At 55.4% G+C, this 14,638-nt stretch overlaps 2 protein-coding genes across 3 annotated transcripts in view; one reads left to right on the top strand and one right to left on the bottom strand.

Moving 5' to 3' along the window:
- The first annotated feature begins 263 nt into the window (after window positions 1-263).
- Window positions 264-4,389, top strand: CDK5R1 (cyclin dependent kinase 5 regulatory subunit 1). Of its 2 annotated transcripts, XR_013996995.1 has the most exons (3): window positions 264-303; window positions 602-1,969; window positions 2,889-4,389. XR_013996995.1 is itself a non-coding variant. In XM_081110279.1 (2 exons), the coding sequence occupies exon 2, from the start codon at window positions 742-744 to the stop codon at window positions 1,663-1,665; it is 924 nt and encodes a 307-aa protein (XP_080966405.1). In that variant the 5' UTR covers window positions 264-303; window positions 602-741; the 3' UTR covers window positions 1,666-4,389. The 2 variants fall into 2 exon arrangements, 1 of the variants encoding a protein (XP_080966405.1); XM_081110279.1 differs by having other exon boundaries at window positions 602-4,389.
- Window positions 4,390-6,041: 1,652 nt separating this feature from the next.
- The window catches only part of MYO1D (myosin ID), a gene marked incomplete at its 5' end in the record, with an annotated part of 266,794 nt that continues 258,197 nt past the window's right edge, over window positions 6,042-14,638 (bottom strand). The window contains one exon of the mRNA XM_081110278.1: window positions 6,042-8,171. Coding sequence (XP_080966404.1) covers window positions 8,015-8,171 — 157 coding nt within the window. The 3' untranslated portion in view covers window positions 6,042-8,014. The remainder of the gene's footprint in view (window positions 8,172-14,638) is intronic.

The raw sequence follows: 14,638 nt of genomic DNA, 5'->3' as shown, positions 1-14,638 counted from the left end.
CGCGGCTCGTGCTGAGGACGGCGGCGGCCCCGGCTCCCGGGCAACACCAGGCCCGACCGCGCCGGCGCGGGAGCCGCGCGCTCTCGAGAGGGGCACCGCGGAGGTGCGCGCCGGGCGGGAGCGGGAGCGGGAGCGGGAGCGCGGCGGCGGCGAGCGGGGCGGGGCCGCGCCTGCAGAACCTTGGACAGTAGCTCCGGAGCCGCCGCCGCCGAGCGCGAGCCCCGCCGAGCCCCGCCGAGCGCAGCGCCGGGACCGCGGCGCGCAGTGCGGACGGCGCGGAGCGCAGGAGCCGCCGCCTGCCGGGTAAGCCTGCGCCTCTGCCCAGGGAGCCTGGGCCGGGGTCGGGGCTGCGGGCGGGGTCCCTCCCGCGGCATCCGGAGCGCGGCGGGCGGGGTGCCGCAGTGGAGGCGGCCGGGCTGCGGCGCGGGGCGCGGGGCGCGGGCGGGGCCGCGGAGCCCGGGGAGGCTCTGGTGGAGCCGGGGGTCGGGTCCGCGGGAGCCGCGGGAGCCGCGGGAGCCGCGAGAGCCGCGGGAGCCGCGGGAGCCGCGAGACGGGGGCGGCGGAGCGCCTGGTGCTGAGAACCATCTTGTTTTCCACGCAGATCCGAAGGGCAGCACGCGCCCCCGGGAGCGCCCCCGCCTCCTCCCGGGGCCGCCGCGGGCTCGGTGAGCCGTTTCTCCCCACGGGCCGCCAGTCTGGGCGCGCAGGGGCGTGGGCCCCCGCCCGGCACGCAGCGGCACCATGGGCACCGTGCTGTCCCTGTCCCCCAGCTACCGCAAGGCCACGCTGTTTGAGGATGGCGCGGCCACGGTGGGCCACTACACGGCCGTGCAGAATAGCAAGAACGCCAAGGACAAGACCCTGAAGCGGCACTCCATCATCTCCGTGCTGCCCTGGAAGCGGATCGTGGCCGTGTCGGCCAAGAAGAAGAGCTCCAAGAAGGTGCAGCCCAACGGCAGCTACCAGAACAACATCACGCACCTCAACAATGAGAACCTGAAGAAGTCGCTGTCGTGCGCCAACCTGTCCACGTTCGCCCAGCCCCCACCGGCCCAGCCGCCTGCCCCCCCTGCCAGCCAGCTCTCGGGCTCCCAGAACGGGGTCTCCTCCTCGGTCAAGAAGGCCCCGCACCCTGCCATCACCTCGGCAGGGACACCCAAACGGGTCATCGTCCAGGCGTCCACCAGCGAGCTGCTGCGCTGCCTGGGCGAGTTCCTGTGCCGCCGGTGCTACCGCCTGAAGCACCTGTCCCCCACGGACCCCGTGCTCTGGCTGCGCAGCGTGGACCGCTCGCTGCTCCTGCAGGGCTGGCAGGACCAGGGCTTCATCACGCCGGCCAACGTGGTCTTCCTCTACATGCTCTGCAGGGACGTGATCTCCTCCGAGGTGGGCTCTGACCACGAGCTCCAGGCCGTGCTGCTCACCTGCCTGTACCTCTCCTACTCCTACATGGGCAACGAGATCTCCTACCCGCTCAAGCCCTTCCTGGTGGAGAGCTGCAAGGAGGCCTTTTGGGACCGCTGCCTGTCCGTCATCAACCTCATGAGCGCCAAGATGCTGCAGATCAACGCGGACCCGCACTACTTCACACAGGTGTTCTCCGACCTGAAGAACGAGAGCGGCCAGGAGGACAAGAAGCGGCTCCTGCTAGGGCTGGACCGGTGAGCCCCGCAGCATGCACCACGGCTCAAGGATTCAGTTCGTTTTTAAACATTTATTATTAAACAAATCAGATTTTATGTACAGTATGTGTCTAGCAAAGCCACCAAGGGCCGATCCCGGCCCACCTGCAGCCCTGCCAGGGGTTTTCTTCCGCTCTGCCAAGAACTCTGGGCGCGTTTGAACTCCGGGACCGTGTGCAAAACCCAGAAGATGTGTTCAGAGCCACCCCGGTCCCCGACCTTCGACTTTGGGGGATTCCAAGGACTGACCTGCCTCTGTCGCCTGCGCCCTTGCTGGACCAGGGCAGGTGAGGCTGTCGGTCGCTCCCTGGGAGCTGGAGAGGGGCCTATGGCCAGGTGACCCCGGGAGGATTTGGCGCCTCTAATGGGGGGCCCTTTTCTGGCTCCAGTTCTGGGTGGTCCATTCTCCCAGAGGCTCCTGGAGCCGCCATCCTGACTGAGCTGCCTGTGGGGTTGCGAGGCAAGCTGTGCCTCTTCAATCCAGGGGAAGCCAGCCTGGTGCAAAGGTTGTGTCCTGTTGTTCGGCCGTGCACAACCCTCGTTTGCTCTTTTTTTCTTTTTTAGGGAGAAGGGCTTTCCTTTAGTGGAGACACGGAACTTGCCCCTCAGTCCCCTTGTCCCCTGCTCCCGGCCATGTCGGCAGTGTTGGTTAATGAGCTGGTTTGACTCATGAAGTTCTTGTATTGTGGGTCCCAGCTAAAGAGGTGGGGAGAAGCTGGGGACACTCCTTTCCTGGGTGAGTGTTTCACTTGGGTCATGCCGCTTAGTCACCCCGTGGTGAAGGCCAGGGCAGCTGCGGTGCCCGTGACCACCCGCCTGCCTCTGGCAGGGGGCGTGCCAGGCCTGAGACCAAGCCAGAGCCCACCTACAGGCTGAGGCCTCTTCTTGCTGGTGCACATGCTGTTCTGCAGAGCTGGGGTGTGGGGGCTGGTAAGGATGTACCCCCACCCCCCACTCCTACCCCTTTTCATTTAAAGCTGTTTCCAGACAGTTCGGTTTCTTCTGAAGACGAAGCCTTGCCCTGCAAGGCCCAGGGAGACAGCTGGATCTCAGAGACAATTACAGGCCGGGGTAGGACTCCCGGTTGCGTTGTGAGCCTGCTGATTCTACAACTGATCATTTGCAGCTGCTGGTTTTGGTCTCCACTTTAGTGGCTGTAAAAACACAGGATATGTACTTAATCAATTTTCTTTCTAATTCTCCCAGATTGGTGGCTTGGGACTTGGGAGAGGACCAAGAGAAGGGACGCCATCGCCCTGGCTTTGGGGAACAAAGAGCAGTGTGAAGGCTCCAGAGAATTCGCTCTTCCCAGCCCCCGAAGGAGTGCTGGAATGGGGGGTGGTGGGGAGGCAGAGGCTCATGTTACATAGGATTAGGTCCCAGGTGGCTGCCATCTCAGCACAAGCACTACTGAAAATCACGTTAAAAAGAGCAAGCTGTGAAATTGAGGTCGGCCCTAAGAGCCCGCGGCGCGGCCAGCCCGCATGTGCGGACGAGGGCCTGCCCATGCGCCAGAGCATCTGCCCCAGCTGCGCCTCGAGGCCCACGCCGAGCCGTTCCGGGGCCGCCAGAGAAGCTGGTGCAGGGCTGGGAGGACCCGGGCCGCTGGCACCGACTTCACTGCAGCGCCTCTTTCTTCTCCGCTGGATTGTCACCGGCCCGTCTGTTCAGATCTGCTGCCACGTGTGACCTGAGGTAGGAGGCCCTAGAGGGCAGCGGGCCCTGGAGGCATGGAAGAGGGTGGTTCGATGCCGCGTCTCAAGAGGAGGGGCCGTGTTTGCAGTCGCTTGCTCGGCGGGCTGAACCTGGCCTGAAACTGCTCAGTCACATCCACAGGATTCCTGTTTTGTGTGTTTCCTTCTCTTTCTCCATATTTATTTTTTTTCTGTTCTGGAGGAGGTGCAGAGGTCAGGAGTGGTCGGGGACTAAGGACGTAACTCTAGTTCCATCCATGTGAAAGCCTGGCGCGTCCTCCTCCCTCCCCTTGCACTGGTCGTCAGTATTGTGTAAAGGAACTGATACACTCGAGTGTGCAAGCAATGAACCCGTTTGACATGCTGCTATGAAGACTACTTTTAGAACAACATAAAAAAAATACAGAAAAAAAAACTGACAAAAAAAACCCACCACCACCACCACCCCTTTATTCTTTCATTGTTGCTTTTACAGTGATATTGTGCATGCCGACCAGGAGCATTTTGTGTCTTAAGAAAAATAATCTTAGAACAGATGGCTGTGAAATTTACACCCGTGCACAGAACAAGTCACAGGAATAATCGTTCAGGATTTGGTTTTTCTCTTTCTTGTAAAGCCGAAGGGTTGATATATTCTTTAAATGCAATTATTAGGAGTTAGTTTCGTTCCAGCAGTTGTTAAACTTGCAATGAAAAGAAAATGTGCCATTTTTTTCACTCGGAACCTTTTCATAGCTGTATATTTGAAACTGCTAATTACACAACGTGCGATGTATGTTGTTTTTTTAGTGCAATTTCTTCTGTAGCTATTCTTTGACCAAACTGTGGGTATTGTTAATATTAATTTATATTTGTCTCATTTCGTATGTATGTGTAGTGTGTTTGTAAGTATGTGTGGTTTATAATCTGACAAGGTCATGAAGCTCAGTTTGGCTGTAATTTAATTCCCCTTCCCTTATTTTTATTTATTTTTGTACCGTGCTGATTAAATAAAATGCACTGACCATCCATTACATAGACCTTTCGTGGGCACATCATTCACGAGCAGGCCAGGCGGCTTTTTATAAACGATTCCTGCACTCAGAATATAATTGGATCTGTGTTATGGGGGAGGGGAGGGTGGTGGGAGAAGGGAGGGCTGCGTTAGGGGAGAGGCTTAACCAGCAGAGCACGTGGGTGTGAAGGTGATTAAGGAAGAAGCACAGGTTAAGTCGACTCGGGTTTAGCTGCTGGGCGGGGCAGGAGTGGCTCTCTTGGCTTGATCAGGCCCAGGCACGGCCTGGTGACCGCTGGCTGGTGGCTCCAAGGCTGTGGCCCCATATGTTGTGGGCCTGACTCTGTTCAGCACCCACTGTTCAGAGGCACCCAGACCAGCTGGAGGAGTGGCGTCCATGTGGCCCAGCCTTGGGGCGTCCAGTAAGCCCATAATTGTGCAAGGGTGGGGTCCCCTCTGGCTGGACCGGCATAGCTCAGAGGTACTGTGGTTCGGCCCCAGACCACCATCAACAAGGGAGCAGTGCAGTAAAGCAAGCCGTAATCTTTTTGCTGGTGGAGGGTCTTGTTAAAAATGCAGCATCTGTGAGCGCAATAAAGAGGTATGCCTGTGTTGCCAGTGGTCTCTGTCCTCTCATGCCCCCAGCCCAAGCCTCAGGGACTAGGTGGTGGGCTCCGACCTGCCCAGGCCCTGCGCCTGTGGTTTGCAGCTGCCCCTGGGCACCAGGAAGGCTGTTCTGCTCAGGTTGCAACTTGGGGGTTATCAGCCACCCCCCCCTCCGCCCCCCGTGGTCCGAGTCCCAGAGGCCGCACTGCATGTTCTTTCCTGTGATGACAGGGTGGCCTCCTGTGGCTGCAGGGCCGTGGGTGCTGGGGCCTGCAGCTTCCCCCACCCTGAGAAGTCCTGGTCCTTCTGCCACCCCCAGGCTGCAGCCATAGGAATCGGAGCCTTTCCTTCGTAAATGCACGCTTCAGTTTCAGTGAACTCGAAAGCATTGAACTTGGAGTCAGCAATCAGGCCTCAAAATGGCACAGAAAGTGTTTGGATTGAACCCCACTGCCTTCCCCCCATTACTCCTTTCCACAGCTTTCTTCTCACCATGTTTTATATATATATATATATGTATGTGTGTGTGTGTGTGTATATATATGTATATTCATTGTTAAAAGTATTACATATGCCCCCCTTTCCCTCCCAATGACCTCTTCTGCCCCTGCCTGCCAGGCCTTCCCCACCCTGTGGTCTGTGTCCGTGGGTTATGCACGTATGCACACAAGGCCTTTGGTTGATCTCTTCCACCCTCCCTCTGAGGTTCCTCAGCCTGTTCCCTGCTCCCATGTCTCTGGATCTATTTTGTTCATCAGTTCACTTTGTTCATGAGACTCCACCACATATGAGTGAGGTCATGTGATGCTTGTCTTTCTCTGCCTGGCTTATTTGGCTTAGCACACTGCTCTCCAGGTCCCTCCGTGCTGCCTCAGAGGGTAAGAGGTCTTTTTCCACCACGCAGTATTTGTGTTCAGGAGGCTCAGGTGCCTTACCCTGCATTTCATGGTGTTTGTGCTGAATGCGCCCTCCCTTCCTCGGGGTGACAGCGGGCTGTGTAGAAGTGAAAAGTTCACAATCACAGGTGGAGTTTCCAATGAAAGATACGCAGAACACCTTTAAAATAAGATTTAACGCTTTATTGCTCTTGGTGGTAAATCAAAATATGCTTTAGAAATAGAGTTAATTTAATGGAAAATAGGAATATCTGCACCAAACCTTACATTGCATTTAATTAAATCAAGAGAAACACTTCATTGCGTACAATCACTGTGTCCTGCTTCCCCCTCGGCACCTGGGAACATCGCCGTGGTCTCGCCCCTGCATTCCTGATCCTCCCTCAGGCCCACACCGACTTCTCTTAGGACGCGATGAAAGTGCATGGCCCTCAGCCCGGAGGCCCTGGGCTGGGCTGGGCTGGGGCTCCCGGCCACGCAGAGGCGGAGGGAGGCCAGGCTGCCAGCCCTCCTGCGCCCCCCCCCCGGCCTCTGAAAGGCACTCGTTTGGCAGGTTCCACTTTGGTGTGTCTGGGACAGACACTGCATGTATCCTGTAGAAAGCGACAGGCGGGGGAATGGGCGGAGTGGAGAGGCGGCGGGCCAGTTCAGGTGGTTCCACTAGCGGCCAGGTGCTTGGCAAAAGGACGCGTCGCTGAGCCGGGCTGATGCCCCTCTGCGCGGCGCGGGCAGCTGGCCGGGCTTCGGGAGGGAGAATGGCTCCCAAGGACAGGCTGCCAGGTGGGTTCTTTGTTGCAAACTGCGCAGGTGCCAGTGTTGGCCAGCCCTGCGAAGCAGGCGGGGTGCGGATGAGACCAGCTGCCGGGACCACCTGGGGGCCAGCCAGGGGGCCACGTCGGGCCCTGGGTGAGGCACAGGGTCTGCAGCAGCCGCTTGGTGTGCTGTGCGGGGCCAGGGTGACAGGACGGGAGCGTGGGGAGCAGGGAGCGGGTGTCTTCACACCCTGCCAGGCTCCTCCTGGGGCCTGGGCTCACCTTCCGCCCCTTCGCAGGGCGCCGAGTCCCCTGCCAAGGCTCCAGCGGGGGCGAGGGGGGCCCATGCTGCCCAGAGGGCCAGACGCCCCCTTCAGCTGAGACATGGCAGGGGTTGGGCTCAGGCAGTCACCTGAAGGCACGTGCTGGGCACAGACAGGCAAGATGGTGCTGTTCTCCGGGCCTGAGGGCTGCGTGCCCGCGGCGGGTGGACATGCGGTGCCAGGACTCCGCCTTTTCTATCTCCCCCGCCCCCACGGTTCCCGTGTGCTCTGACCCTCCTGTCCCAGCCCCAGTTCTCCACGAGCGTGAAGGGGCCCACGAGGGGCCCCGCCCCTGCCACTCCGCTTTACTCGTGTTCCTGGCGCGAGCGCGGGTGCAGCGGACACGGCATCCGAGGAGCAGCCTGCGAACTGCGGAGATACGTGAAGGCGCCCGCGGGCACAGGCGCGTGGTGAAGAGGATCCTGGGAGCACCCGCCCCCCTGCTCTCGGCAGAGAGGTGGCCAGGAGGCCGGGCGGGGCAGACCCGGGCAGGCCGGCTGCCAGCGGGGCACGGCTGTCCCGCCGGCCACTGCTCCTGGGCTGAGGGGCTGGTCCTACAGGTGAACCTGCTCACCTGGTGGCTTTGGCTGCTGCTGGGAGAACGGGGTCCACGGAGGAGCCGAGAAACAGCCACGGGGACCTCGGCCCCCTGGGGGCGAGGCGGGGCAGGATGGGCTCACAGAGGGAGCAGGGGCTCCCACCCCACCTCCTACAGGGCCAGCAGGGGTCCTGGGTCAAGGTGCTGACCCCACCTGGCCCGTCCAGGGACACCCTCACCAACTGAAGGCACCTTTGAGCTGCCTCTGGGGTGAGACTGGGCTGGAGCCCGCCCGGGGCTCTGGGACGGGGCACCGGGCTCTTTGGTTTGTTGACGGGACTGGGGACGGTTGGGGCAGAGGAAGGCCAGACCGCAGGCAGGAGGCGAAGAGACCTCAGGGGAGGGGCCTGCAAGGAGGCAGAGGGGGGCGCCCCACTCGAGGCCCTGCAGCTGATTCTAGTGGGGCAGCAGGGATCGGATCGGCAGTGAGACGGGGACCAGGATGCCGAGTGCGCCCGGCTGGGGAGCCTCAGTTCCCGGGCACGCTGAGGGTGAAGCCCGAGCGGTTCTTGGTGAAGTCGGGCTGTGGCTGGTTGAGCCGCGTCTCCACGGAAACGGTGCACTTCTTCCCGTGCAGGCTGCACTGCACGGGGTTGGTGACGTTGACTTGAAGGTGGCGCTTCTCACTGCGAGAACCAAGAAAAAGACAGACGGGCAGTTAGCATGCAGCCGGGGTGGGTGATTCCCAGGCCACCCAGGGCCTGCCTCTGGCCAAGCTCCCGTGGGCCCCCCAGATGCCCCAGGGGCACGGGCACTGGAGGCCTGGAGAAGCCCCAGGAGGCTGGTGAGGGGGTGGGGTGGGGGGCGGCCTCCAACCAGAGCCTCCGAGAGCAGGGGGCTGACCTTCCGACCTCGGCCGCAGCCTGGCTCCCCGAACCAGCGTGCTGAGCTGGACCAGAGGAGGGGGAAGCGGTGAACCTCAGCCACCAACTCCCCGGCCTGAGGCCCGAGTCCCGGGGCTCTAGGAGTCAGCAGGGGGCCTGACACAGGGGCAGGGGGTTCCTTCCAATTATTTCTCAGGAATCGGAGTGCAGCAGGGAGCCCTGGGCGGCTCCCTCCGTGTCCCGGGCTGAAGGGAGACTGCCCTGCACACTCCCCCTGGGGAGCCGCTCGCCCTGCGGGCACGGGTCCAGCTGTGAGAACGGGTCTGACTGCAGTGTCCCCGGGAGCCTCTGGGGCTTTGACTCGGCTTGGCCACCGAGCATCAGGCCGCTCTGCTGCTGGATGGACCCACCGCGGTCGGGAGGTCGGCCACGGGAAGACCGTGCAGTGGCCGCGCACGCTCCGGCCTGGGAGCCTGTGCTGCTGCTGCCTGGAGGGGCTCCGGGGGGCTGGTGCACCTGCCGAGCAGCCGCAGCCTCCCCCGCTCCTCACACCGCCGGGGACGCTGCAGAGCGGCTTATTCAAGACGCGAGACCGTCTCCGAACGGGCTGGACCTCACGTCCGCTCACACGTGCGGCGCAGCCCACACGGAACCTCGGCTTGTGCGGCGGCAGCTCTCCGCGCGCTGGGCGGTGAGAGGAGAAAGACCCGGTGGCCTGCAGCCTCAGAGGTCGGGCTGGCCCCCTATCGCTCTGCTGGGCTCCCCGGGCTGCGACCCTCCTGGTGTTGAACAGCGAGTGCCCGGTGTCCGCCACGCAGGGGAGTCGGGCCGGGGCCGCAGGCGCTCCCGCTGGCCCAGCCTTACGCCCCTCCCCGCGCCCAGGTGAGCAGGCGGCGCTTTCCAGGCACAAGCACTGACGTGTCTCCTGCCCGGGCCCTGAGCAGCCGTCCTGGCCGCAGACAGCGCTCGGGTGACGGGTGCTGCCGGCCGAGCACCCGCCGGCACGCTTCCTGGGGTGCCCCGCGCACATGCCCACAGCCGGCCCCACGGCAGGACGCGCGCGGGGTGTTCTCAGGCCTGTGCCTCCGCGTCCTCAGTAACCTGTCGCAGAGGCAGAAACGGGCACCGGAGCAGACCCAGGGCTGTCACTTGTGGGCCTCGGGTCTCTTAATGTCTTGTCAGCTGCAGCTGAAACCTGGGCTTAGCCGCTATTTTTAATCAGCCTGGGCCCAAAAATAGCAGAGCCCATCAGGCAGTGACGCAGGACCTTCTCCCCCCCGCGGGAGCCGGGCCTGCTGTGCGGGGCAGGTGCGGGGCCAGGCTGCGGGCGGCCGGGTCCCTGTGGGCCCCGTGGCCAGGAGCACGCGATGCCCAGCACTGCAGCCCTGCCTGCAGCAGACGTGCCTCCAGGACAGGGCCTCCTGCCCGCCGACCCCGGCCATCCCCTGCGGCTCCCACGCTTGGGCGGCCTCCCTGCCGCCTGTCAGCCCAGCACGGCCTCTGGGTCCCTCATGCTGGACCCCCAGCCTGTGGAAGCCTCCACCCGACCCTCGAAGAGGCCTTCCCTGGCCCTTGCCGCCTGCGGGGCGTGTCCCCTTCCTTTGCGGCCGGGCACAGGCCCTGTCCCCCTCTGCCTGCGTCTTCCCTCCCGTCTGTGGAGGCCGGTACACTTGTGCGCTCCCGATGGGCTCCAGAACCACCTGGGGACCCGGTCTTGGGGAAAAGGTTCTCAAAGAGTCCATTCCAAGTGGGCTAGAAAAATCTAACCGAGGAAACGTGAGTCCCTAGCCCACCCGCCTGTGCATACAGTCAGGACAGGCTACTCTCAGCGCAGCCCTTCCCTCAGGGCCCCCAGTTCAGGGCCAGCAGAGAGCACCCCTGACGCCCCCTCCCCTGCTCTTGGCCCTGTGCACCTCCAGTATCTGCTCTTCAGTCCTCGTGCAGGGCTTGCGCTGGGGGAAAATGAGGAGCAAATGGCTATTACAGATGGCACCCCAGGATCACAAGGGCACAGCCTCACCTTGAAATGGAGCCCACGGGTGGGGGTTGCAGAATAGAAAAAGCAGTAGACAACCACCGCGCCAGACTCTTCTCCCCACTGGGCTGGGCTGAAAGCTTCCTTGCCACCCGTTCGTGTGTCCCAGTCAGTGAGCCCTGCGGAGTAACTACGGCTGGCGGAGGAGTGGATGGGGGAGGAGGGCCAGCCCCCGCCCCAGGGAAAAGAGGGAAAGCAGGGACCAAGCCCGTAAGGCACAAGTAACTATCATTTATGTATTGGAAATATTTTAAAAGTTTCAATTACAGGTGACCTACAATATGTGTTGTAGGTGTAGAACAGTGGTTCTCAACCTTCTGGCCCTTTAAATACAGTTCCTCATGTTGTGGTGACCCCCAACCATAAAATTCTTTTTGTTGCTACTTCATAACTGTAATGTTGCTACTGTTATGAATCGTAATGTAAATACCTGATATGCAGGATGGTCTTAGGTGACCCCTGTGAAAGGGTGGTTCGACCGCCAAAGGGGTTATGACCCACAGGTTGAGAACCACTGGTGTAAGAACCTAGTGATTAGACATTTACATAACTTACAAAGTGGTCCTTTAGTAAGTCTAATGCCCGTCTGGCACTATACATAGTTATTAAATATATTAATGACTACATTCCTTCTGCTGTACTTGACATCCCGTGACTGTTTTTATAATTGGCGACTTGTACTTCTTAATTCCTTCGCCTTTTTCACCCATCCCCGCTCCCATCCTGCAACCATCAAGTTGTTCTCTGTATGTATGAGTTTGCGGTTTAGTTTTTTAGATCCCACATATAAATGACATCAAACAATTTTTGTTCTTCTCTGACTTGGCATAATTCCCTCTAGGCCCATCCATGTTGTTGCGATGGCCAGATTTCATTCTTTCCTCTTTACTGCTGAGTGACAGACTATTGCGCATTTGTACCATGTCTTCACCCACTCGTGTATTGGTGGACACCTAGGTTGTGTCCATGCCTTGGCAATTGTAAATAATGCTGCCGTGAACATAGGGGTGCAGATCTCTTTTTAAATTAGTGTTTTGGATTTCTTTAGATAAATACTAAGAAGTGGAATGCTGAGTCATGTGGTAGTTCTGTAACTTTTTAAGAAACCTCCATACTGTTTTCTATGGCTGCACCAATTTACAGTCATTGAGGACAGCCATTCTAACAGGTGCAAGGTGTTATCTCATTGTGGTTTTAATTTGCATTTCCCTGATGATTAGTGTTGAGATCTTGGCCATCTGTCTGTCCTCTTGGGAGAAATGTTTATAGGGGTCCTCTGCCCATTTTTTTTAAAAAAAATTAATCCTCACCCAAGGATATTTTTTTACATTGACCTTTTTTTTTTTTAGAGAGTGAAAAAGAGAGAGAGAGGGCGGGAGGAAGTCTTGGGGAGAGGAAGGGAGAGAAAGAAACACTGAACATGAGAGAGACAAGTCAAGTGACTGCCTCCCACAGGCACCAGGGAACAATCCTGCAATCCAGGTGCATGCCCTTGACTGGAAATCGAACCCTTGGACCTTTGATCTATATGCCAGTACCAGGCTGTTTTGATTACAGTGGCTTTGTAGTATAACTTGATAACCAGTATTGTGATTCCTCCAACTTTGTTCTTCTTTCTCAAGATTGATTTGGCTATTTGAAGTCTTTTATGGTTCTACAAAACTGTTAGGATTATTTTAGTTCTGTGAAAAATGCCATTGGTATTTTCATAGGGACTGCAGTGAATCTGTAGATTGCTTTGGGTAGTATGGACATTTTAATGATGTTAATTCTTATCTATGAGCATGATATGTTCCCATCTATTTGTATCTTCTTTAATTTCTTTCTTCAGTGTCTTATAGTTTTCTGAGTACAGGTCTTTTTATCTGCTTGGTTAAATTTATTCCTTGGTATTTATTCTTTTGGATGCAATTGTAACTAGAATTATTTTTTTTTAAATTACTCTTTCTGGTAGTTTGTTATTGGTATATAACATGCAACCAATTTCTGAATATGAATTTTGTATTCTGCTACCACTTTATTGAATTCATTTATTAGTTCTAATAGTTTTTTGTGTGTATAGGTTCTGTATCTGGTGTGTCATCTGCAAACAAGTTTGGATGCCTTTTATGTCTCTTTCCTATCTGATGGTTGTAGCTAGGACTTCCAATGATATGTTGAATAAAACCGGTGAGAGTGGACATCCTTGTCTTGATCTTAAAGAGAAAACTTATAGCTTTTCACCACTGAGTATGTTAGCTGTGGGTTTGTCATATATGGCCTTCATTATGTTGAGGTATGTTTCTTCTATCCCCAATTTGCTGAAAGTATTTATCATAAGTAGATACTGGATTTTGACAAATGCCTTTTCTGCTTCTATTGATACGATCATCGATTTTTATCCTTCATTTTGTTTATGTGGTGTATCACATTAATTGATTTGTGGATTTTGAACCAGGCTTGAATCTCAAGAATAAATCCCACTTGATCATAGTGTCTGAGCTTTCAATGTATTACTGGATCTGGTTTGCTAATATTTTGTTGAGGATTTCAGTATCTATGTTTATCAGGGACATTGGCATGTAATTTTCCTTCCTCCCTCTCCCCCTCTCTTCTCCCTCCTCCCTCCCTCCCTCCCTTCTTCCCTCCCTTCCCTTTGTCTGTTTTGTCTGGTTTTGGTATCAGGGTAATGCTGGCCTCATAAAATGAGCTTGGGAGCCTTGCCTTCTCTTGAATTTCTTGGGATAGTTTGAGAAGGACAGGTGTTAGTTCTTCTTTGAATGTTTGGTAAAATTCATCTGTGAAGCCATTGGTCCAGGGCTTGTTTTTTGAGAGTTTTCTAATTACTGATTCTATTTCATTCATAGTAATCAGTCTGTTCAGATTTTGTTTCTTCTTGATTCATTCCTGGAAGATTGTATGTTTCTAAGAATTTATCAATTTCTTCCAGGTTGTCCAATTTGTTGACATATAATTGTTCATAATATTTTCTTATAATCCTTTGTATTTCTGTGGTATCCCTTGCCACTTCTCTTTCATTTCTGATTTCATTTACTTGGACCCTCTCCTCTTTTATCTTAAAAAAGTCTGGCTAAAAGTTTATCAATTTTGTTTATCCTTTTAAAGAACCAGATCTTGGCCCTAGCTGGTTTGGCTCAGTGGATAGAGTGTAGGCCTGTGGACCAAAGGGTCCCGGGTTCAATTCCGGTCAAGGGGCATGTAGCTTAGTTGCAGGCTCCTCCCTGGCACAGGCCCTGGTGGGGGCTTGTGAAGGAGGCAACCAATCAGTGTGTTTCTCTCACATCATGTTTCTGCCTGTCTTTCCTTCTCTCTTCCACTCTCCCTAAAAATCAATGGAAAAATATCCTCAGGTGAGGATTAACAACAAAAAAAAAACCAGATCTTGGTTTTATTGATTTTTTTCTATTCATTTTTAGACTCAATTTTGTTGATTTCTACTCTGATCTTTATTATGTCCTCCCTTCTCTTCCCTTTGTGTTTCGTTTGTTCTTCTTCTAGTTCTTTTAGGCATAAGGTTAGATTCTTAAATTTATTGAGACTTGTTTTGGCGCCTAACATGTGGTCTATCTTGGAAAATGTTCCATGTGCCCTTGAAAACAATGTATATTTTGCTGTTTTTGGGTGAAATGTCCTAAAAATATCAATTAAGTCCATCTGGTCTAAAGTGTCATTTAAGTCCACTGTTTCCTTGTTGATTTTCTGTCTGAAGAATCTATCCATTGATATCAGTGGGGTGTTAAAGTCCCCTACTATAACTGTATTACTGTTAATCTCTCCCTTTACATCAATATTTGCTGTATATATTTAGGTGCACCTGTGTAGATGTTTTTGAGAGTTATAGCCTCTTGTTGGATTGGTCCCTTTATCATTATGAAATGCCCTTCTTTGCTTCTTGTTATGGCCCTCATTTGAAGTCTTATAGCCCTTGTTAAAAGTCTTATTTTATGTGATATAAGTATTGCTACCCTAGCTATTTTTATTTCCATTTTCATGAAATGTCTTTTTTTACCCCTTTATGTCTGTGTGTGGCTTTCAACCTGAGGTGGGTCTCTTGTAGACAGCTTATATATGGGTCTTTTTTATTTCATTTATTTTAGTTAAACTTATTTAAAAAAATCTTTATTGTTGAAAGTATTACATATGTCCCCTTCCCCACCCCATCCAGCCCACCCCTGCCCCCCATCCCAGACTCTCACCACCCCACTGTCTATGTCCAGGAGTTATGCATTATATA

This window comes from Myotis nattereri (assembly GCF_964212035.1).
Source record: "Myotis nattereri genome assembly, chromosome: 16".
NCBI lineage: Eukaryota > Metazoa > Chordata > Mammalia > Chiroptera > Vespertilionidae > Myotis > Myotis nattereri.
Note: the sequence above shows the minus strand (reverse complement) of the source record. Positions and strands in the feature narration are given on the sequence as shown.

Coding starts and splice junctions, on each gene's coding strand:
- CDK5R1 (XM_081110279.1), top strand. CDS start 742: ATGGGCACCGTGCTGTCCCTGTCCCCCAGCTACCGCAAGGCCACGCTG.